The sequence below is a fragment of the Cololabis saira genome, chromosome 4 (genome assembly GCF_033807715.1).
Source record: "Cololabis saira isolate AMF1-May2022 chromosome 4, fColSai1.1, whole genome shotgun sequence".
Taxonomy (NCBI): domain Eukaryota; kingdom Metazoa; phylum Chordata; class Actinopteri; order Beloniformes; family Belonidae; genus Cololabis; species Cololabis saira.
This window is the reverse complement of record NC_084590.1, coordinates 9,443,605-9,468,465: the sequence shown is the minus strand read 5'-3', so window position 1 is coordinate 9,468,465 and position 24,861 is coordinate 9,443,605. Positions and strand designations below refer to the sequence as shown.

The window sequence follows — 24,861 nt, the reverse complement described above, 5'->3', positions numbered from 1 at the left end:
ACAGCTTTGCACGTATTTCCCCTTTCCTTTTAGTAGTTAGTAGTTTTCTCCCTCACTTGTCTCCTTGTTCCATCTCCTCTCTGCCTCCACCTCGAACCCCCGATGAGACGTGAGTCCGGTTACCAATAAGCTGATGTGAAATGTAACAAAAGGGTCTTTGGTCTCTCCGGTTTCCTGTGGCCCGAGCTGAGGAGCTGCCTGTAAAAGAGCCGAGAGGAGCGGCGGGCCACAGAGTCTGTTGCACTAGCAGACAAACACAGCCAACAGCTGTCTGACTGACACAAAGGGCCGGGTGAAGACCCCCATACCAAGTTTTAGGTACCGCTGAGGAATTAGTGAGGTGTAACTCAATCAGCAGAGTCATCGCAGTGGCTTCGCCGTTGACGGGGGATCAATGGGGTCCTTTTAGAAAAGACGGAAGTATATTATGTAACACCACAGCCCTTAGAATCAGACCTAACCGTTCCTCTTTACTGAGATGTCGATGGGAGAGTGGTCATTTATGCTTAAAAAGGCCTTTGTTTTGCATGTATAAAGTTTGTCATTTTGTCCAAATGTTTTACGAGCTCCAACCTGATCCCAGAAAATGACACATTTAAATGTATAAATGTATACCAGGAGTTACACAACCACAGTGTTGGATAAGCCATGAAAGACATGGAGCCTTTCAGAGGATGGAGTACTGTGGGCGTAGAGCCCAGGGGTCCGACTCCAGCCCTGGACAGCCAGGGTTCTGCATGTTCAGGATGTTTCCGGGCTGCAGAGATTGTCATGAACCAACTTCTTAAGTTGTAATTCTTTTGTGTGTGTGTGTGTGTGTGTGTGTGTGTGTGTGTGTGTGTGTGTGTGTGTGTGTGTGTGTGTGTGTGTGTGTGTGTGTGTGTGTGTGTGTGTGTGTGTGTGTGTGTGTGTGTGTGTGTGTGTGTGTGTGTGTGTGTGTGTGTGTGTGTGTGTGTGTGTGTGTGTGTGTGTGTGTGTGTGTGTGTGTGTGTGTGTGTGTGTGTGAGAGAACACAGTGACTAGTAAGATCATTGCCACATACACAGATAAGCAGGAGAACCCAGGGTATCATGACGATCTCAAGTGTTTAAAAGCAAGTCTTCAGAAAAATGAGCAGGAATAAAACCTTGAATAATAAGTAAGTTAATGACAACAACAATGATGTCATTAATAGAGTTGGAGTAGAGGACAACAGAGTGGGGAGAGGTGCATCATGGGAGGTCTCCCAGCAGTCAACACCTATAGCAGCAGAACTGAGGGATGTTTCAGGGCACCTGAGCCGCCCCTAGCTAGAACAAGCAGGAGATTTTTTTTATATGTCCTCAGCTTTAGCATCTCTTCATCGGCTACCTAGAAAATCCAGGATCTAATTTAACCCTCCGGGACACCTTTTAATAATTGTTACACTCTGACCCCTTCGCGCAAAAAACACGCTTTTCATAAGGTAGCTATAAAACATATTATACATTAATATTAAATTCTACTTTAATTGAGCTAATTTCTTTCACCAATATCTGACCTAAGTATTGATATCAAATATTCATGATTTTTTTTAAAGATTTAACCCTTTAAATGCCAGGTTTTTGTCACGATGCCACCATGTTTTTAGATGGGAAAAAAACTGAAAAATTGAATTATTTTCAATATACTATATGCAAAGTAGATTTTTTTTTTTGTTTTGGGTTATTACAGCCTGGGATATGTCAATGATGAGTATCAACATTGATTTTCATGCATTATTATTTTTTGTGCAGTGTATATATATATATTCTACTTTAATATCCTTCTCCTCACACATGAAGCTCTTAATAACTGAGCTCCATCACATCTTTAAGAGCTCATAGTTCCATATTTTCCAAGCAGGATACCCAGGGTATCATGACAATCTCAAGTGTTTAAAAATAAGTCTTCAGAAAAATAAGGAGGAATAAAATGAATAATAAGCTTTTGATTTGTCATTCCAGGGCGTGTTGGGCACCAACATAACCATCAAGGTACTGTGCGGCATGATGGCTGATTATTCCCTGGGGGATCCTTATGCGCGATACGCTGCCGTGGCTCGCCTCATGATGGACACCTTCTCCGTGAAATGCCTGGACAGCAGCTTTAATCATTATGTCAGAGACATGAGCAACACTTCCTGGAACGGGCCGGCAGCAGGGGGGGGTAGGTATGAACTGCTCGGGCTGGAAAGTCAGATTTTGTTTGTAAAATAGTTTTGAGTAACATTTATTAAGAAATGTCCAAACTGACTTTTCTAGACTGACCTGTTTCTTGAATCACTTTTTTTTTTTCCTTCGGTTGTTTGGGTTTTTACGGCGGAGATACACTGAAATGTCATGACACTTTTCACAAGAACCCTGACACTGAAGACTGTAGAGCTGCAGCCTCAAGGGAGGGGATTTAATCCAGCCACGAGATGTTTTGGGCTGTGGTCTGGTTGGTACCGTAAACGAATCTGTGGGTGTAACTAAAAGGCTTTTTCAGGAAAGGTAAATATATTCTGGGGATGGAGAAACACAAAAATAACTTCACTTCCCCATGAGAGAAATGCTAAATAGATCCAATGATGTCATCTTTTATTTTAAACTTGGAAGCTGTCATTAAGTTTTAAAAGTCGTCTCATGAAATATTCAAGATAATTTTGTGAAAAGACGTTTCATTTCTAAGGTTTTACGCATCAGGATCCAGTTAAAAACAACATCTACCTTTTACCAGATCTTAAAATCAGGCAAATGTAGTTGGCAGCGTATCGTATCCGTACCTGGGGGTGGCCCGGGTAGAGTGTCCCAAGGCCAGTCAGCCGTCAGGGACAGACCAAGTGAGTCTCAATCAACATGGAAAAGGAAAATCCAAGGAGCCACAAGTTGCATATCCATTACACTTTAGTGGAAAAGAGAATTGAATCCCTGAATTAGTGGCTAAAGGCAGCGCTGCAGGGGGTCCGTGTTTCCATTACCCTGGATTCACACTGAAAGCGTCACGGGCATCATAGGCATCCGGCTGCCATTCATTTTCTATGAAAGCGAGAGGCGTCAGAGGCGTCGGGAGCAGCGTGATGGAGCGTCAATTTGAAGTGGAAAAATCTCAACTTTATGCAAATGAGCAGCAGCGACGCAGAGGCAGCGTCCAATCACAGACATTGAAGCAAGAAGCCTCAATGCAGATTGTACTTTCATGTAGACACAAACGTACACTCATTCACATGCATACATGAGCAGAGCTGTGCACTAACCAGGGGCGCATCTATGGGTGGGCCTGGATGGGCACAGGCCCACCCAGATTGACAGCTTGCCCACCCAGTAAGATTCATGGAAAAAAATAAAAATAAAAAATTCATAATAATTCATGATCAGTTACCATTGTGTCTGCCTTAAAAGTGTAACTGTGTAACTATTTTCTTGTTAACATTTAGAATTTAAAATAAAAAAATATAAAAACGAACTTCCCAGATTTTTTTACACAATATTATTTGTACGCACATCTGAACTTATAAAAAATCAGGCCCACCCAAATTTTTGCAGGCCCACCCATTAGCTACATTCTGGCTCCGCCACTGGCACTAACAAACTTATTTAATCATGAATTAATATATTTCATCCAGCAAACTGACATTTTTGCTGATTTGACTGCCGTTTTTACCTGAACTGCTCATGAGAAACACATAACTGATGGTTGAGGAGTTGTATGGTCCGAACAATTTTATTTCCTATATCAATCCAATGCAAAATAATAAAAAAAACGTGCTTATTAATCACAAAACACAGTCAGGAGATTTTTTACGCTTTGAGTGTGAATCCAGCATTAGTGAGTGTTTTTCAAATGAGCGTAATTCTCATAACTCTCCGTTTCTGGTCCTGCGAGTCTTCTCTTCAAAATAACAAAACAGAAAATCTCAATGTTGAAGAAGATGGGCGAAAACATCTTTAGTCTTTGACAAATTTTAGCCATTGCTGCTACGGCTGGCAAGGCAGCAGATGATCATTCCAATGATTATTCAGAGGCAAAGCCCCGGTGTTATGTATAATGATTACTTTCAAGACCTGGCCATGATAAGATGACCTTTGATGATGTTCTGCTGTCTAAAAACGTTTAGAATTTGAACATGATATACCGTACCTTTCCCATGATCGGACATGCGTATGTAAAAGGAAAAAAAACTTTTCTAACCCAGAAATGTATTTTGTTAATGCCATCTGATATTGTCCCAATTTCAGCTCCCCCTCAATTTACGTTTGTGGGGGTTTTTTTTACAAATATTTGCGTTGCTCTGTTATTACTGCCTTGATCGTTTGTTTTTTTAACAACCAAATTAACTTGCTGGCACTGGGTAAATGTTGTGTTGTCAGGGAGACAGTGGGTCTACCAGACGTGCAGTGAATTTGGATTCTACCAGAGCACAGATTCCCCCAACCAGCCATTCACTGGCTTCTCTCTCGAGTGAGTGCACTATACGTCGTCTCTGCCTCATAGACTCACATTTCTTGTCAAAACCTCAGCACATCATGTTTTAGCATGTAGTTTCTTCGTTTCCAGTTTATTATCATAATAGTAATGAAAAAAGTAATGAATATTAATACAAAAAATATATAATGATGATACAAATACCAAATAATAATGATGACTATCATAAAAGATAATGATGATGTGTTATTAACCTTCTTTAAACCCCAGTTATCAGGTGAAACAGTGTGCAGCCTTCTACAACATCAGTGCTGAGCAGGTGGCAGAAGCGGTCGCCCAGACCAATGAGTATTACGGGGGTTACAACATCCGCTCCAGCAGGATAGTTTTCCCCAACGGGTCCATTGACCCCTGGCACGCCCTGGGCATCACCGAGGACATCGCTGCTGACCTCCCTGCTGTTTTCATCAGAGGTGAGACGCATGTAGAGGAGGATTTCACTGACGTAGGTGCACTATGTGCTGCGTCTTGTTTCCCCAAATTGAGCTGCGGTTGAAAGGGAAACTTTTTGCAACGTAAAATAGGATAAAGCCTCAAACCTGTGTTAGCAATTTGAGTGGTGTATTATGAATTTTTAAACTTCCATTTGGGATCATTGCATGCACTTCGTTTGAGTAATACACTTTTGTAACAGTGTTGCAACATGAAAGTTGTGCAGTTAAGGAAAGTAGTGACTAAGTAAATTTTGTTGCATGCTGTTGAAAATCTTATTAGCATATGCAACATATTGTACATCCGTTTTTTGACTGATACATTTCATATTGGGGAAACTCCCTTTTTCAGAGTTTCCTTTTTAGACGTTTCACTGACTTGAAGGAATGGATGAAGATTATCAGTAAGTTGATAAAGTCATCCTTTCTTTCTAGCTAATCATTATGTTTGGCTGTAGATAATAGTTTGCTGATCAGTTGAACCAGTTATTGGCCAGTTTTTAAAAGAATAGCATAAGCCAGCACATGAAAGTATCTAGCTGAAAAACACGCAAGCTCTTCTAGAGATATCCCTGTGTTTTTGAACAATATTCTGCTCCTCGTGTTAATAAAATGTAATTCTTTAAGATGAGCCCATTTTGGTTTATATTTTTTAACTCTTCTTGTATGGAGAGGACAAAAGAATCAGCCAGACACTAACAGATTAAAAAAAGTAGAAAAAAAATCAGCATGATAAATTAGCTAATTGACACATATTTACCAAAAACGGAGCACAAAATGCATAAATATGCATTGCCTGGGGAAACTAATTACATACTTACTGGATAGGAACTGAACAGGTATTGTTTAATAGCCCAAGAAAATGGCTAGTGGCTGAGGCAGCTGCATCTCAAACTATACAGGCCTTAGTTACTGTGTTGAATGTTATACATTGCCACAACATGATTTGAATAAGTTGGCTTAGATGGCAAAGTGGCATCTGCAGCAACCACAGGACTTCTGGATCATTGTGTTGAGATGAAACCAAGGTCAAGATTTTTGGCCGCAATGTGTTGTCACGTTTGACTGAAATGAATAAAATGAAAAGTAAAGTAAAATGACAAACGTAACATATCGGCACAAGCAAAAAAAGCCAACTGTCAAACAGAGGAGTGGAATGACAGTGGTTTGTCTGTGTTGTGCCACGGGCACGAGGCATGTTGCTCTCATCTAATCCACTATGAACTCAAAATGCCAACGTATTCTGGGGTCGATGTGAGGAACTTTGTCCCACAGCTGAAGATGGGGGGGGGCCACACAACAGGACAATGATCCCAAGCAAACCAGTGACGCTCACACAGTTTGGACCTTCAACCTTCATGAACTGGAACAGTTTTTTCTGTTACATTGGCATTTTTCCCCGTCATAGTGTATAATATTCAAATTTTCAGTTAAAGCACGATTACGAATTGTACCTGTGGTTTATTTAAACAGGAAAAGCTGCTGTTTCACAATAAATCAATGCCTAGGTTATTCAACTCAACATATACAACTACATGTAAAAATTGTGTTTTCAAGATTGTGCTTAATTACTTTTTTTTTTTTTTCTTTCTCTCCATTTTTTTTTTTTTTATATTTCCATGGATCCAGGAACGGCTCACTGTGCCAACATGTACCCGGCCAGGAGCGAGGATCTCCCACAGCTGTCCCTGGCTCGTGACCACATCTTCTTACTCCTCCAGCAGTGGTTGAAACAATGACTGATGGTTCAGTAGGACCGTCAGTGGCTTTGCAAAGAAAACGTACCGCTCCGATAACTCAAACTGGAATAAGTGTGCTTATTTCACTGCCAAATTTCCAGCTGCTTGAAAAGGAGTAATGTGTTTTGAATGGATGATTCAAATGTGAGCTCAATAATAAAGAATATTTTTCTATGATTTGTTTTTTCTGCATTTTTTTTTATTTGATTCTTCATTTATATTGTAAAGCTGAATATTTATAATTACTGTATCAATCAGTTACTTGGATATGGTGGAAATTAGAAATATTGGATTGTGATTTTTGGGTTATTGCCTACTCTTCAGTGTGTTTTTAATGCCTTCTTTGTGCAACAAGTGATACGCAGAGTTATATACTTAGCCAAAAGGGGGAGGCTTTTTTTTTCCTTTTTTCTTCTATGGTCTCAATCTTAAAATAGTTATTACTGAGCTTTTTATGGCAGTTCAAGATATATTTTATTTCCAAGACTTTGAACATTACTTTAAAGTGCATTTCTTATGCACAAAAATGTGTTAAAACTCTTAAGAAACTTTGCTAAGACAATATTCCTTAAAATATGTGTCACATTTGTATTTAACAAGATAGTCTTGGCTTTTGGTAAAGTATGCAGCCACTTTTGTGACCAATTTTGCCACATACAAATGCAAGTTTTCAAAATGAAGGTTATCACTAAACTGATCATAATCAGGATTTCAAACTCATCCCTTTTTCTCCCAAATCATGAGTGAGGATTAAAACTTTCAACAGATGAACGACTGGCGGGAAAAGATGCATGTTGCTCTATGAACAGATCTAATCTCTTTTAGTTTGGTTTGGTCACCAGTCATCTGGCGAGAAGTAGAGAAAACTCTTAACAGAACAGAACAGAACAGGACCAGTTACAGGACCCATCACCATAAATGTAATTGAGACTTTGCTTTTTTTCAGGTGTGTAAGTCTATTTCCCCCACTGCCTATCAAGTAGATGTAAAAAAAAAAAAAAAAAAAAAAACGTTCTTAGTATTAATTGTGGGCAGGGAATTTCTTTTTTCTTTTCTTTTTTTGTAAATAAGAATAAATCATTAAACATGGGTAAGGCCAAACACTTAGTTTTGCATGATAACATGCACTAATACAATTTTTGTTCAATCATTTATTCTCCAATTATTTCTTGGAAGAAAATCTTAGCAATTTCACAACACCAACGGACGAGATTAATTTTATAACTGATATACATTCACGCAATGTAACGTTTGGAAATGACCACCAACGCCCCCCAAAAAAGAGAAGTTGATACATGTGTCAGCAGTTCAGTCAGAGGTAAAAGCAACAAACCGGAAGTTGCTGCTTGAACTTATTGCGAAATGACTCTCTAGTTTATCAGTTTAAGTTTGTTTGTTTTTGTTTGTTTGTTTTTTCGTAAGTAAGAAAGGTATGAAAATGTTATTTCACGAGATCGTTCATGAAAATTGCAAGCAGTGTTGTGGCAGCGACGTTCTCGGGCTTTTACTTTGAAAGTGCAGCGGAAGCGTTATTTCTACACTTTCAACCCCACATTTCACGCCAAAAGAAATGTTTGGTTTTCGGTTTTAAGGCGGAGTTAAGTCCAATAAATTCCGCATTTAACTAAGGCAGAGGCGTCAGTAAGCAGTGCAACTCTCAAGAGGACCGGAGAAGCTTTTCCTTTGACTTTTGGGGACGAATCTTCGCATTTCTCTTCGGACGCAGTGAGACTGCAGGAGTTTCCATAAAGACACCTTTGAAAGGTAACAACTGTAGTTGTCGTGCCAAAAACTGATTGCCTGCCAGAATCTGATTTCTCCCCTGAAAATGGGTCTTTTTACCTGCCAAAAATTGATTGAAGGCCAAATAGAGTTAATGAAAGGTTGTTTCTACCTAAATATGATTTGATCTCTAGAGCTCACAGGATTGCTTTTAACTCTTTTAAATGACCATTACAACTCAAAATAGACATTTTCACCTGCCAAAAAATGATTAAAAGCCAAATACAGTTAATGAAAAGTTGTTTCTGCCTAAATATGACTTGATCTCATTCTTGAGCTTCATAATCTGAAAATCTGACGTTTTAGCGCTATCGCTCAACGGGCTGCTGTGCGCGCTCCCGCGGCCAGAATCACATTCTGGCAGGAATCATGTTTTGGCACGACACCGTTCTTTATTTACCTTTAAACATGAACCTTTCTAGTGCTGGTCTACAGGTCCAGACATACACGCACTTTAGGACTTTCAGACTTCTCTGTTTGCTTGGAGTTTGCTTGAAGACTGGCGTTAGTTCGCCTGCCGTGAAGAGTTAAAATACACCTTTTTTATTGTGGAATCACGTGACTTTCGGGACAATGGTTGAAAGAGAAGGTGCGCGTCTCCTGCAGATCCTGCAGATCGCACTCACAGCTGTTGCTTGGTTGGCTTTAAAGCTGCTAGAGGTTTGCTCTTTTACATTTCTGAGTGTATAAAGTATAACTGCACCTTCTGGGGAAAAACAAAATTAACATAACTTTAGTGAATGAGTTTAGGAAAGCTACAAAATAACAAGTTGAAACCATATCATTGTCATCTGTGAAAAAGCCATTCTCATCATTCATCAGGAAACATGGACAAATGCTCTCTTATTTAGTGTTTTTGTATAAAGTAGTTGGCCAGGCTGTATCACTTTAATCTGATGACCCCAAATACTTGATTTAATTGAGTTTTTTGCTGAAAGAAAAGACACCAGCTCCATGTTTCTCAGCATGGTTTTGTGATGGTTGGAAAGGCAAGGCAAGTTTATTTGAATAGCACAATTCAACACAAGGTAATTCAAAGGGCTTTACATTAAAAGCAGCAAGACAAAATTAAACAGTTAATAACAAATTTAAAAAATGATAAGAAAAGAGGTGAAATAATAAAAAGCACAAGTTTTTAAAACGTAGGAGCAGTAGAGTACAGCAGGTACATCTCATTCTTAAAATGGCAAGAATTACATTTACATTACATTACAGACCGGGTCAAATACAGTATTACAAGTATTCTGTAACAATTCGTACGGTGAATTAAACCATTTTGACAATTCTATGCCACAATGCCTGTTTCCAGGTCTTATTTTACACAGAAAGAAAGAAAATCAATCAAATAAATTGGCTACTAAGATAGGCATGGTCATTGGAAGCTATGCCTGATATCTCTCTCATTTTCTCTCCCCAGGTTGCAGGGATCAACATGAAGCACATGTCTTTGTTGTTCCTCCTGGCACTGGGGAGCCTGTATGGCCACGACAGCCAGTCTCTAGCCCCCTCCTACGGGGAGCGGGGCTCTGACGTCGGCATGCAGGTGTTCAGGGAGGTTTGCAACACCAAGCCCCAGGACAACGTGGTGCTTTCACCTCACGGAGTGGCCTCCATCCTCGGCATGCTGCTCCCCGGAGCCCACGGGGAAACACAGAGACAGCTCCTCAAAGCTCTGCGCTACAAGAAAACCGGTAAGACCCGTCTCTTGCAGTAGGAGGTTCAGCTGGGAACACTACCTGTAAACTGTGGTTTTACATGAGACTGTGCTGGATGAGCTCATCGTGACCTGAAGTAAACACAGCCAGATGAGCCTTCATTTTTTTTATTTATTTTTTCATGTTTAAACCCTGAACAGTGTTTGAGGAATGTACTTGGTCTGGACAGGGCCTTACAAAATGTTGAAGAAGCTGCACAAAGCCTTGACGGCCAAGTCCAACCAGGACCTCGTGCTGATGGCCAACGGCTTGTTCAGCCAGAGGGGCTTCCCCATGGAGAACGCCTTCGTCACCGCCAACAGGGCCAACTTCCAGTGTGAGAACAGGACCCTGGACTTCAGCGACCCCCAAGCAGCATCCGATGAAATCAATGTTTGGGTCAATGATAAGACCAAAGGTAAAACCGCCTCTGAAATGGAAGATGTGAATAGTTAGTTTAAGGCAGGGGTATCAAATGTGCGGCCCGTGGGCCGCATGGCGCCTGAGAGAGATTTTCATGCGGCCGGCGAGAAGTTTCCAATGCAAAAAAACGAAATGTTAATTTACTAAAAAGGAAGCCATAAATAATTGCCATGAATCGCAGCATATCCGATAATACATTTCTTCTACAAATCCATCGTTATTCCACAAAGAGCAGTTTTCGACATTTTTTTTAGTTTTCTAGAATGCATTTGCCAATTTTATTTCTTTGTAGACGGTGGTTTATTTTTATTAACTGACTACTATTATATATTTTTGCAGGAAAAAATATCACTGCTAAAAAAAAAAGATGGAAGATATTTATTCAGAGAATTTCAGTTTTGAATACGAGGGTAGTGGCAAAGTAAAACAGTTAAATGAGAAGTGCTGACTTTTTCGGCACACTGGCGTAAATATCCTTAATTGTACTGGAAAAATCTCTAAATCACAAAGAAACACTCTCTGATGTAATAAGAAAGATTTAGCTTTTAATTAAATTTACTATAAAAAAGCGAAATATAAAAAAAACATACTTGTTAAAAGTGTTAAAAGTATCTTACATAATTTGAAAAAAAAAAACGAGAAATTTCAAGAAAAGATCCTGAAGAAATATATTTTACATAATTAGAGTGTAAACAAAGTGATATTTCCTTTTAAAATTAACTAAACTGATATTGGATTAGATAACAATAGTAAAAAAAAAAAAGAATTAGAAAAAAAAATTTCGCACCGTTTTTGTTATTTTGAGCGTGCGGCCCGTGAGAAAAAAATTGGTCAAATCCGGCCCGCCAAGCAAAATGAGTTTGACACCCCTTATTTAAGGGATAAACTCTTAAACGTCCCGATGCCTAGTAGTGCAGAAGTTTAATTTCCTACATCAGAGATACATGCATTCTAACTGCTGTCTTGCTGTTTGTGTATTTATCCAGGGCACATCCCTACGTTGGTCAAACCAGACATGCTGGATGCAGCAATGACCCGTCTAGTCGCCGTTAACGCCATTTACTTCAAAGGCCTGTGGAAGTCTTGCTTCAAGCCTGAGGACACCAAGATGAGGCCGTTCACTGCGGGAGATGGAAACGTATATAAAGTTCCAATGATGTCCCAGCTATCGGTGTTCAACATAGGTAAGTGTCCATGTGACTGTTGACCTTCTGCATGAGACTAATCAGACACGGAGCAATCCTTCCTTGAGTTTCATGTTGAAATCAGTGGCATGCTTACATTCTGTCAATGTCTTGGATGCATCAGTGATAAATACGGGTGACACATTGCATTTAAACAGCAGAACTTTTGTCCAAGATTAAATGGCATAAGTGTAGCACGCTTTTTAATGTGATAAAAGCCAGACAAAGTTGTTTCTTTCTAAAAGCCAGACAGAACAAGGTTTAATAAAACAATTTAAAAAATGACCAATCAATTATATTATGGGTATTAATTTTTCTTTCATTTTGACCTTTAATTTGGTTTAAGGAGCCCTGCTGGATTTTGCATCTTGGGGCATATATATTCAGCTCTATGGATTTGTTACCGATTTAGATCAGTCCTACTGAACAAGTTCCAGGTTATTGGTTAAATATGCTCTTCAGAGTTCATCAGTAGCTGCTGGAGTCTGACGAGTGGATGTGCTGTAGGTTTAATGATTTCATCGTCTTAACTTAGTTTTCACAGTAGCGTCTCAACAATTGTCCATTTGTGACTCAAAGAGCAGCTGCTGTTGGGCTGTAAAGAAGCGAAGGCTAAGACATGCCACATGGGGAGGATACTATTTAGTCTGGTGTGAAATGTAATGATACACGAGTCAGACAGCTATATTTAGAGGAGTTGTCGGAGTTGTGTTAACGGGGGGGGGGCAGATTTCCATACAGCGCTGCTGTTACAGGCCCTTCTCAGCTGTGAGGCACATGTTTGTGTCGTCTGCACCGTGTTGACTTCACTGTGGATTCTGTGTTTCTTGTTTACGGGGTTATTGTTTCCCGAATTAACACATTTTCTTTTAAAAGTCTGGAGTTATTCCTTCCACTTGCTCAGCGTGCAACTGGTTCGTAAAAGGATTCATACCTACTTGACTCACTGCAAGTCCTTTTGTTGACCCCGAAATATTTTCAGAAAGTGACTGCATTTGGCATAATGATTCCTCTGTTCAGACCTGGTATGCTTTCTTTGTCTCAAACTAACCTTCACATAACATATTTGTCATTCCAGTCCTTGACAACCATCTTGGTGGATTTTTTTTTCTTTCTTTTTCTAAATATAAGGCACATAAAACTACAGACAGTCTAGAAGTGAAAGCCTTATCAAGCTTTAAGCGGTTTCATTGTACTTGGAAGTGAGGCTCATGTATAAACATGATCTCTATAACAAAGGGAGCATTTAAATGCTGAACATGCACTTAAATGAAACGAAATCAGTCCAAACTAGTTGGACAGAGGCGATCGACTTGAAGATGTTGGTTCAACATTCACATCTGTGACCATGTTTCACTTGGATTCACAGAAAGGGAAAGTGAACTGTATCACGGTGCGATTACACACCCATGCAGACACCAACGGGCAGGTCTTACACCCTCAGATATTTACAAATGAATACCAGCTAGTGTTCAGTTAGAAATCAGGTACCTTGGTCAAGCAATGATCATTATTGTTGTTTTATTGGCTTTGCATGAATTGGGCTAATTTGGAATGAGTTGAACTGTAATTATAAAGCCTTGAGCTTACATTTGTTGTGATTTGGTACTTTATAAATAAAGCTGAATTGAATTATCAGAGCTCGGCTCTCACCAACTTGAATAAAGCATAACTTTTGTGGGGTAATTGCATTCTCTGCTTCGTCAGACTATTGATGTTTGCCCTCAGGAAATTATGCGATTTGTTCTTCCAGATGGTTAAGGGAAAAAAGGACAATTTTCAGCACTGAAAGCTAGGGGTGGGTTAAAAATATCGATATATCGATATTTTATCGATATGCATGTTTAGGAACGATTATCGATATATAAATCCAAGTATCGATTTAAAAATCTTCTTTTTTTTTTTTTTTTTTTTTTTTCCCCCCCCCATTTTATCACCCAGTGCTCCTACCTAAGTCCGTCCTGGGCATTGCTCCATCTACCAACCCCGGGACGCCCTGCACTGAGCTCAAGTCTCCTCCTTACTTGAGGAGTGAGCAGGCTGCTTCTTTTCACCAGGCAGGGTGGGGTTTCTCTGGCCAGACGTAGCGCGTGGAAGGATCACGTTATTCCCTTATTGTAACCAGAATATCGATATCGAATCGTATCGGAAATCGTATCGTCTTGGGACCTAGTGTATCGGTGTCGTATCGGGAGGTCAGTGATGCTACCCAGCTCTACTGAAAGCCATCATGGCTAAACAAAGAAAACTGTCACCCACAGAAAATTACAGTTAAAAAAAAATAATAAAATACTGTCATTCTCTCACACAATGTTGAATGTTTGTAAACATCAAAAGGTGTTCATGAAAATGAAGTAGAACAGAGTAAAGCCGGTAAATGGTCTCTCTTGTCTTGCGTCACTAACACGAGCCCTGCTGCAGTCTGGTCAGCGGCATTACTTTTTTTTATTTTTCTTACAGCATTGATTTAAAAAGAAGGCAATGCCATGTAAAGGAAACTGACCTTTACCGTTATTTTTATATGTACTGTTTGTTAGCATCGTTATGGCACGTCAATTGTTCAAAGTCTATGAAATAAATGCAACTTAATTCGACACTTTAAGTTGAAAACATGTACTGAAGCTAAATAAAAGGTTGCCTGATGAGTGAAAGTAGAATCCTTCATGGAAATCTCTTAATGCCGGCTGTTCATGAACGTTCATGTGTTATTGAGGGTGGAAGCTCCAGGCTCCTTGGATGTTTTCCTTGGATGTTTTGTGACCTTGTAGATGGTGATCACTGTTCTCTTGGAAGAATGTGGATGCTCTGTAACTCATAAATAGTTGACATTTATTTTCAAGTCTTGTCTCCTTCAGTGGTTCTGCAAGCCTTGAGTTTTCTGGCTTTGTCACCCTTTTAATAAACCATCTCATCGTCATCATTTCTGTCAGGGCTGGACACAAATCTAAAAGAGAGAAAGTGAAGTTTTTGTCCTCTGGCACTGCCCCTAGCTCACCACTGTGGAACAATAGAGTTGATAAAAGAAGTGTAGAGATAAACTGAAATACTGTGCTTATTCTTCCCACCTCAGGCATGGCCACCACACCTCAGGGAATCAAATACCGGGTCATCGAGCTGCCGTACCACGGCGACACCATCAGCATGCTGATCGCTCTGCCCTCCGACGAGGACACGCCTCTGTCCCACATCATCCCACACATCAGCACCGCCACCGTGCAGACCTGGTCCAAGCTGATGCACATGAGGAAAATCCGCCTCCTCATCCCCAAGTAAGAAGCACACACACGCACACAAACACAGTGTGTACAAAGGTTTGAATGTACACAATGATAACTGTTTTGACATATTTGTGTCTTGTAGGTTTACTGCAGATGCAGAGGTTGATTTACAAGGTCCCCTCTCAGTGCTGGGAATAACAGACATGTTCAGCCAGGCCAGAGCTGACTTCAGACACCTCAGTGAGTGCAGGCATACACTCCTCCGTTTCCCCTGACAACCATGCAGGGCCACAGAATAGCGGGTAGAGAAAAAGGATGGATGGGTGACAACGAGGCGCCAGCTCAGTGAGATTACTTGCAGGAATTTATTAGGTTGTGAGTCAACTTCAAAATATGGAAGAGTTTTTGGTTGTTTACTGTGGAGAGCCAATAAGAAGTGTGTGTGTGTGTGTGTGTGTGGGAGAGGGAGAGAGAGAGAGAGAGAAAGAAACTGAATCTTAAAGAGCTATCAATGAAGCTGCTGTTCTGCTGTGATGAACCGAAGGGACTGTAGGATTGTGGAAGGGAAAGCCCCCGGGGCCTCTTACACGTGAGCTTGTAGTGCCATCATGTGGTGTGCAGGGCCGAGGACTGACAGGCCCTCCGGTGGACTTGCAAATTGGGTTGCCACTCGTCCCGTAAAATACGGAATTGTCCTTTTTTATTTGAGAAAAAAAATGTTGCGTCCCGTATTGAACTAATACAGGACGCGTTTTGTCCCGTATTTTCATTAACGCCACATACATCTTACAGGTGAAGGTCGGAAAATTTGAATATATTGCAAAACGTAATTCGTAGTAAATTTAACTAAAGGTGAAACAAATATATTATTTCCCCACTACATTCAAAGTGAAATATTTCAAGCCTTTATTTGTTATGATTTTGGTGATTATGGCTCAGTTTATGAAAACCCCAAATAAAAAATAAATTATATTTTATGAAATCAATAAACAGTTCCATCATCAAAATTATAACAAATAAAGGTTTAACATATCTTGCTTTGCATGTAATAAGACTAGGTGATATATTAGTTTCACCAGTTGAATTATTGAAATAAATTTACTTTTACACCATATTCTAGTTGAATTATTGAAATAAGTTAACTTTTACACCATATTCTTCACCTGTATCTATATTCTACATTTTGGCTGATGTGGACATACGTAGCATAGGAGGCTATTTCAGTTGCTAGTATGGTTGTCTGTCTGTACAGTCATGCAGGTTCAATGCTATTAAAGCACTTTAAACTTTAAATCAAAACATTTTGTTTTTTCATATAAAATAAACACATTTTTATGCAGTTTAGAAGTTTTGGGGCTTTTTTTTGACTCCTGTGCTGCTGAAATCGTGGCGTCCCTTATTTCTATTTCTGAAAGGTGGCAACCCTACTTGCAAAGCTCTGACTTCACATCTCTCACTCTGTATTGAAAACCCAAGTTTAACTGACCTGCTAGAGAAGAGCGAGTATGGCTGTGCACCAACGTTCTGCAGGATAAAACCACTAACTGCTGCTGGTTTCTCAGGTTGCGAGCCGCTGTTCGTGTACACGGCACTCCAGAAAGCCAAGATTATTGTGAATGAAGATGGAACACAAGCATCAGCTGCCACAAGTGAGTGTTGGACTTATGTTGAGTCCCAGCCGGGTCTGTCTCCTGGCGTGGTGACTGGGGTTGGGAACTGATAAGATTTTTACGATTCCATTTTCAATTCTGCTAAACGATCGGTTCTTTATCAATTCCCTTATTGATTCTCATTTGGGGAAAAAAAGGACGATAAAAGGTCACCAAACATCACCAATATAACATTTAAATATTCTGTGGCAATTCCACAAGAATGTCCAACATTTTTCTAATAGAAATTAAAATTCTACTTTTTTAAAAGGAGAATATGAACTGAGCACTCAACAATAAAACTGTCAGCCAGTGACAAACAATATAAAGTCAAATCCAATCAAACTGTGTATTTTGCAAATCTGCATCCCTAACCCTTATATCCACTTGGCAAGTATGGAAAGTTGCCCTGTTGTCTTTTTTACTGCGTCTGTAGCGCTTGAGTACCATGTTTATTATTGACTGCGTGTGTGACGTCATTCGTGCTCATTGGAATTGAAAAGGGAATCGTTTTCAAAATTTGCAAACAATTCCAAGGAATTGAAAACACTGAACTGATTCTGCACAAGAACCGGTTCTCAATTCCCATCCCTAGTGGTGACTGTTGTGTATTCAAGCTCTGTCTAGTTTTTGCATTGTGACATTCTGTTGGATTGTGACATGTTTGTTTTTTTTTTAATGATGTGCTGCTTGTGTGTTCAGTTGCCATTTTGATGGCACGGTCTTCCCCACCATGGGTCACAGTGGACAGACCTTTCCTCTTCCTCATCAGACACAACCCAACAGGTACATGATAGATTACAATTTAAATCAGAAACATTTGAATTCAATGTAATGCGTATACTTTACTTTGCCAGCAATTCTCAGTGGTGGTGACGGTTTCACAAAGGTGACTGCTTTCTGTCTTTGTCCCCAGGTACCGTTCTGTTTATGGGTCAGATCAACAAGCCTTGAGTTGTGTGTTGGGTAGCTCCTCCACCACGAATGCTTCCACTCTGCCGTGCATGAACACACCCCTGGCTGTAGACCTATGTACACTGTGGACATATGTTATTTGTTTTAAATGTTGCTTTTTATGTTACTCATTTTCTGTAATACATGGCATGCTTTATAGGATGTTTTGCAGACTAAAGTTTTCTACTATTTTTAATTTTTTGGGATACTTTTTGGACTTTATTCCATTTTTTTTAAAAGATGTTGAATGCAGAATGTGTATTTTCTCCGATCTAACTCCAGCCTGTGTTGCGTGTACCTCTTAAGTTATGGTAATGTGCCTCCCGTCTTAAAGACTTTGTTTTGCTACTTTTGGAAGGATTTTTTTTTCCCCTTACTGAGGAAGTCTTCTGTTATACTTGCTTCATATTTGGAAACATTAAATACACATATTTAAAAGATCAGTGCATTGTACTTTATTTATGTTTTATTTTTACCAATAATATGCAAAACTTTTCACGTAAAGTTCTCTTATTGTTTTTTTCTAATCTGCTGCTGCACACACCCTTTAATTTTAATTCACCTGTCAGAGGTTGCAGGAGCTCAGCTTTGTGGGGAGTCGTTTATAGTCTGGATGGGTTACATATGGACAGTTTAATGTCTCAGGAACAAAAGGATGCCACATCTTTTGATGGAAATAAGTTTTCAGCCTACAGAGGTCTCAGTATATAGACACCCCAAAAATCAAAGTGGAAAAAATTATGTGGCAGGCTCGTCCATTTGGCCTAAATTCAATTTCTGCAACTCAAAATTCTTTATCTATATCTTGTGTGGCCCCCACGTGCTTGTATGCATGTTTGCCAACGTTGCAGCATGCTCCTAATGAGACGACGGATGGTGTCTTGTGGGATGTCCTCCCAGATCTGTCTAAGGCATCAGTGAGCTCCTGTAAAGTCTGAGGAGCAACCTGGCGGCGTCTGATGGACCCAAACATTGTCCCAGAGGTGTTCTATCGGGTTTAGATCAGGTGATCGTGAGGGCCATTCAATTGTGTCAATTCCTTCATCATCTAGATACTGTCTGCATACTCTTGCTACATGAGGCCGGGCATTGTCGTGTATCAGGAGGAACCAGGACCTCCTGCACCAGCGTAGGGTCCGACCACGGGTGCAAGGGTTTCATCCCGATACGATGATGGCAGTCAGACTACCGTTCTCTAGCCTGTAGAGGTCTGTTCGTCCCTCCATGGAAATGCCTCCCCAGACCATCACTGACCCACCACCCAACCGGTCATGCTGAATGATGTTGCAGGCAGCATAGCGCTCTCCTTGGCTTCTCCAGACCCTTCCACGTCTGTCACAGGTGCTCAGGGTAAACCTGCTCTCATCTGTGAAAAGCACAGGGCGCCAGTGGCGGACTTGCCAATGGAGCTCCACGGTGATGAGCAGTGAGCACAGGGCACACTACAGGACGTCGTGCCCCGAGGCAAACCCTTGTGAAGTCTGTTTCTGACGGTTTGGGCAGAGACATTCACACCAGTAGCCTGCTGGAGGTCATCCTGTAGGGCTCGGGCAGTGATCAACCTGTTCCTCCTTGCACAAAGCAGCAGATATCGGTCCTGCTGATGGGATGAGGGCCGTCTACGGCCCTGTCCAGCTCTCCTAGAGTAACTGCCTGTCTCCTGGAATCTCCTCCGTGCTCTGGAGATTGTACTGGGAGACACATCAAATCTTCTTGCAACAGCACGCATGGATGTGCCATCCTGAAGGAGTTGGACAATCTGCGCAGCTTCAGGAGGGTTAAGAAATTGCCTCATGCTCCCAGTCGTGATAGTGACTCTAGCTAAAGCCAACACTTGTGGAAAAATGGTTAAAAAAGATCAAGAGGGAGGAACTTGAAATGGCCTCCACCTGCAAAACCAGTCCTGTTTTGGAGGCCATCTCGTTGTTGACCCTCTAAATTATCCCGCACTCATAATTACAACAATAAAAGCAACTGAATTTATTTTTTTTTTCTTTCTTTTTTCAATGCATGTGTGTGTTCATTCACACCTCTTTATTTGTTCCTATGGTCCTTGGAGGTTTGGGCAGGATGAGCAGTATCCTGCAACTGTGCAGTTCAATGCTTAATCTGAGCATCATACTAACATCCAAGTTTACATAACATGTTTAGGTTTCAAAGGTTAAATGATGATTACAGCTTAGTCACTTTTATGACTAGCATTTTTGTAGCTTTATATGGACTTTGTTATTGTTTCAAGGATAATTCCATGGTATCCAAACCACAACATATGATCTTCAATGTATTTTAATTTTAAAAAAAGTACCAAAACCAAACATCTTTGCAGGGGAGAGCTTTCGTCCTGCAAATGTGATTCAAATCGAATGAAAGTTTGTCCTAGAATTGTAATTTGTATGAATTAACTAAATCACATTCACATAATATAACAGTGGAATTCACATTAAAAACAGCCTGATTTCCAAAAAAACTGAGGCACCAAACAACATACATGACTTGTAAATGTAATTGCCATAAACCCGTGTCTTATTCACTGAAGAACATAATAAACATTCTAAATATCTACAAAAATGTAATATGAATAATAACTCCTGTTTCAGATATGCACAACCACATTGTTCCTTGTCTTGAGTTCCAGTTTTTACATCTAACCAGATACTGTGTACATCATGGGATTGAAGAATTATTTACAATGTTAGTGCAAATTTCCAGGACTTTAACTGGTCCCATAAATCAACAGTATGAAAAGTAGAGATAAAACATGTGAAAGAATACAAAGTATATAGATTTTAATTATTATTATTATGCACTATGTATTTACTTTGAACATAAAAAAACACCTCAGCAATTTATTAAAATACAACATTAGCATTTCCTCATGACCATAAACACATAGTCACCAAGTTGGACTGAAAATAGATGGAAGAAATTTATTTCATGTTGAATGGCAAGTGTTTAATTAAGACATTAAATCATTTTAGTGCATACAAAAAAACACAGATTACTCACTCACTCACTCATCTTCTCCCGCTTTATCCGTTACCGGGTCGCGGGGGCAGCAGCCTCAGCAGGGATGCCCAGACTTCCCTCACCTTCCTTTCGGTCACTACCCAAAGTTCATGACCATAGGTGAGGGTAGGGGCGTAGATTGACCGGTAAATCGAGAGCTTCGCCTTTCGACTCAGCTCCCTCTTTACCACGACGGTCCAGTACATCGACCGCATTACTGCGGACGCTGCACCGATCCGCCTGTCAATCTCACGCTCCATTGTTCCCTCACTCGTGAACAAGATCCCGAGATACTTGAACTCCTCCACCTGAGGCAGGACTTCTCCACCCATCCGGAGAAGGCATGCCACCCTTTTCCGGTCGAAAACCATGGCCTCGGTCTTGGAGGTGCTGATTCTCATCCCTGCCGCGTCGCTATCGGCCGCAAACCGCCCCAGCACATGCTGGAGGTCCCGGTCTGATGAAGCCAACAGGACAACATCATCTGCAAAAAGCAGAGATGAAATCCTGAGGTTCCCAAACCGGATCCCCTCCGGCCCCTGGCTGCGCCTAGAAATCCTGTCCATAAAAATTATGAACAGGACCGGTGACAAAGGGCAGCCCTGCCGGAGTCCAACATGCACCGGGAACAAGTCTGACTTACTGCCGGCAATGCGAACCAGACTCCTGCTTCGATCATACAGAGACCGGACAGCCCTTAGTAGAGGGCCCCGGACTCCATACTCACTCAGCACCCCCCACAGAATGGCACGAGGGACACGGTCAAATGCCTTCTCCAGATCCACAAAACACATGTAGACTGGTTGGGCAAATTCCCATGAACCCTCGAGCACCCTGCGGAGGGTATAGAGCTGGTCCAGTGTTCCACGACCGGGACGAAAACCGCATTGTTCCTCCTGAATCCGAGGTTCGACTATCGGCCGTAATCTCCTCTCCAGTACCCTGGCGTAGACTTTCCCCGGGAGGCTGAGAAGTGTGATCCCCCTGTAGTTGGAACACACTCTCCGGTCCCCCTTTTTAAACAGAGGGACCACCACCCCGGTTTGCCACCCCAGCGGTACTGTCCCCTTCCTCCATGCAATGTCGCAGAGGCGTGTCAGCCACGACAGCCCTACGACATCCAGAGACTTGAGGTACTCAGGGCGAATCTCATCCACCCCCGGTGCCCGGCCACCGAGGAGCTTACGAACTACCTCGGTGACCTCGGCTTGGGTGATGGATGAGCACGCCTCCGAGCCCCAACCCTCTGCTTCCTCAGTGGAAGGCATGTCAGTCGGGTTAAGGAGATCCTCAAAGTATTCCTTCCACCGTCCGACAATGTCCCCAGTCGAGGTCAACAGCTCCCCACCAGCACCATAAATGGTGCCGGCAGAGTACTGCTTCCCCCTTCTGAGGCGCCGAACGGTCCTCCAGAATTTCCTCGAGGCCGACCGAAAGTCCTCCTCCATGGCCTCCCCGAACTCCTCCCAGACCCGAGTTTTTGCCTCCAAGACTGCCCGAGCCGCGGCCCGCTTGGCCTGCCGGTACCTATCTACTGCGTCAGGAGTTCCACCGGCCAACATAGCCCAGTAGGACTCCTTCTTCAGTCTGACGGCATCCTGTACTTCCGGTATCCACCACCGGGTTCTAGGATTGCCGCCACGACAGGCACCGGAGACCTTGCGTCCACAGCTTCGAGCCGCCGCGTTGACAATGGAGGCGGAGAACATGGTCCACTCGGACTCGATGTCCCCCGCCTCCCCCGGGATCCGAGAGAAGCTCTCCCGGAGGTGGGAGTTGAAGATGTCCCTGACAGAGGGCTCAGCCAGACGTTCCCAACAGACCCTCACAATCCGTTTGGGTCTGCCCGGTCTGTCCAACCTCCTCCTCCGCCAGCGCATCCAACTCACCACCAGGTGGTGATCAGTTGACAGCTCAGCCCCTCTCTTCACCCGAGTGTCCAAGACATGCGGCCGAAGGTCAGATGAAACGACAACAAAGTCGATCATTGACCTCCGGCCTAGGGTGTCCTGGTGCCACGTGCACTGATGGACACCCTTATGCTTGAACATGGTGTTCGTGATGGACAAACTGCGACTCGCACAGAAGTCCAACAACAAAACACCACTCGGGTTCAGATCGGGGAGGCCGTTCCTCCCAATCACGCCTCTCCAGGTATCACTGTCATTGCCCACGTGAGCGTTGAAGTCCCCCAGTAGAACAATGGAGTCCCCAGTTGGAGCACTATCAAGTACTCCTCCCAGGGACTCCAAGAAGGCCGGGTACTCCCCACTGCTGTTCGGCCCGTAGGCACAAACAACAGTGAGAGACCTATCCCCGACCCGAAGGCGCAGGGAAGCGACCCTCTCGTTCACCGGGGTGAACTCCAACACATGGCGGCTTCACTATAACCAAGCCCACACCAGCCCGCCGCCTTTCACCCTGGGCAACTCCAGAGTAGTGGAGGGTCCAGCCCCCTTCAAGGAGCTGGGTTCCAGAGCCCAAGCTATGTGTGGAGGTGAGCCCGACTATCTCTAGCCGGTATCTCTCAACCTCACGCACAAGCTCCGGCTCCTTCCCCCCCAGCGAGGTGACATTCCATGTCCCCACTGTGAGGGTTGATGTCCAGGGATTGGGTCGTCAAGGCACCCCGCCACGACTGCTACCCAGCCCACAATGCACCGGCCTGCCATGGTCCTTCCTGCGGGTGGTGGGCCTACTGGAAGGCGGACCCGCGTCGCCGTTTCGGGCTGAGCCCGGCCGGGTCCCACGGGCAAAGACCCGGCCACCAGGCGCTCGCCTACGAGCCCCAACCCCAGGCCTGGCTCCAGGGCGGGGCCCCGGTGACGCCGATCCGGGCGACGTAACGGAACACAGATTACAAATATAGTATAGTTCACAATTCCAGCTTGTGTCTTCTTGATATTATCCTGATCCTGTATCAGCGTCTACTTACTGGAGTAAGGAATTTCTCTATAAAGATGGCTTCTTTTTTTTTTTTTTTTGGGGGGGGGGGTACAAGACCACAGGCAGGTGGAAGCAGCAGCGGGATGACCTGAGGGGGGGCGCTAACACTGGAGAGACGTGGTCTCTCCTGCTGATTCCTGTCAGCACTCGCGCTGCTGCATTTTGGATCAGCTGGAGCCTATTCAGCAAATTACTTGGACATCCTGCTAATAACACATTACAGTAATCTAGTCTAGAAGATACAAACGCATGAACTAGTTTTTCTGCATCACTCTGCGAGAGGATTTTCCTAATCTTTTGCAATATTACGGAGTCACTTGAAGTGATGACATCTTCTATGTTTGGGATCTCTAGTTGTAGAGCCCCCTCATCTGGAGTAATGAGGTCCTTTTTGATGATCTCCTGAAGTTGATTATATTCTTCAACGTCCTCACATTGGTTATAATCTGAGATTGAATTGTCAGTGTTCTTGTTTTGTTGTTGTTTGGATAATGATTCTGTTTTGTTGATCTTTACTGGCTCATAAATTTCATTTGGTGGTGAGACTAATGTTTCTTTCTATTTTGTTTTTTTAGTTTTCTTTTGAGTTTTCTGGACATTACTTCCTCGGATTGAGTAACTTCTTCCAGGACTTCACATTGGTTGATATTCTCTGAGAGTTCTGATATCTTCTTCTCCTGATGTTCTCTATTTTCTAGTTGTTTCTCAAAGACCTCTTTTACTTTGGAGACTGACTCTGTTTTGTTGATCTCCACCAGTTCAGAGATCACTTCTGACACGATTGCAGCGGATTCAACTGGAGTAATCAAGTCTTCTTTTGGATTACTCTCCTGCAGTCGAGGGCGTTCTTCCATAACCTCACAATTGAGGTTCGCTGGGAGTTCTGATGTTCTCTTCTTCTTTTTCTTTTTGCGCTTGATCTGTGTTGATTGTTCCTCAGAGCCTTCTGGCAGTGAAGCTTGTGGTTGTTCAAGATATAATTCTCTGTACCTGACTTGAATGTTCTCCTCTGGGTCAGGAAACTCATCAAGGACATCGAGTTGCAGGTTAGATTCTTGCCTTGGTGCAGAGATCTTTTCAGCTTCAAAATCCTCGGTTTGAGTGGAAAGTGTTGTCTTTGAAGCACTTCTCTGTTTTTGAACTTTGTCTTTTGCAGAAGACTCAGGTGCACGTGTACTTCCATCAGGCTTCATTTTTTCACTCACCAAGGCAGACTTGAGCTTCACACTGAGCTCTGCCACCTTCCACTCAAGACCTTCTGTCATCTCTTCCTGTGCTTTAAGTTTATTGACCAATTCAAGATTAGCACTGGCCTTTTCTTTGAGCTGTTTTTTTAAGTTTTCCAGCTTAGCGAGGGCCAGCTTATGGGTG

General features: G+C 42.3%; 2 protein-coding genes across 3 annotated transcripts in view; both read left to right on the top strand.

The window, feature by feature from the left end:
* The window catches only part of prss59 (serine protease 59, putative), a 29,843-nt gene extending 23,049 nt beyond the window's left edge, over positions 1-6,794 (top strand). Inside the window, exons 6-10 of one of the 2 annotated variants that reach the window (XM_061718779.1) lie at positions 1,965-2,166; positions 4,350-4,440; positions 4,675-4,877; positions 5,248-5,299; positions 6,525-6,794. In XM_061718779.1, the coding sequence (XP_061574763.1) occupies positions 1,965-2,166; positions 4,350-4,440; positions 4,675-4,877; positions 5,248-5,261 (510 nt within the window). In that variant the 3' untranslated portion in view covers positions 5,262-5,299; positions 6,525-6,794. The remainder of the gene's footprint in view (positions 1-1,964; positions 2,167-4,349; positions 4,441-4,674; positions 4,878-5,247; positions 5,300-6,524) is intronic. The other variant, XM_061718778.1, reaches the window with a different exon arrangement.
* Positions 6,795-8,163: 1,369 nt separating this feature from the next.
* On the top strand, positions 8,164-17,981 carry serpine2 (serpin peptidase inhibitor, clade E (nexin, plasminogen activator inhibitor type 1), member 2). The gene is made up of 9 exons (XM_061720193.1): positions 8,164-8,398; positions 9,834-10,107; positions 10,301-10,528; positions 11,520-11,717; positions 14,788-14,986; positions 15,078-15,175; positions 16,498-16,584; positions 17,287-17,370; positions 17,501-17,981. The coding sequence occupies exons 2-9, from the start codon at positions 9,849-9,851 to the stop codon at positions 17,536-17,538; spliced, it is 1,191 nt and encodes a 396-aa protein (XP_061576177.1). The 5' UTR covers positions 8,164-8,398; positions 9,834-9,848; the 3' UTR covers positions 17,539-17,981.
* The last annotated feature ends 6,880 nt before the right edge of the window (positions 17,982-24,861 follow it).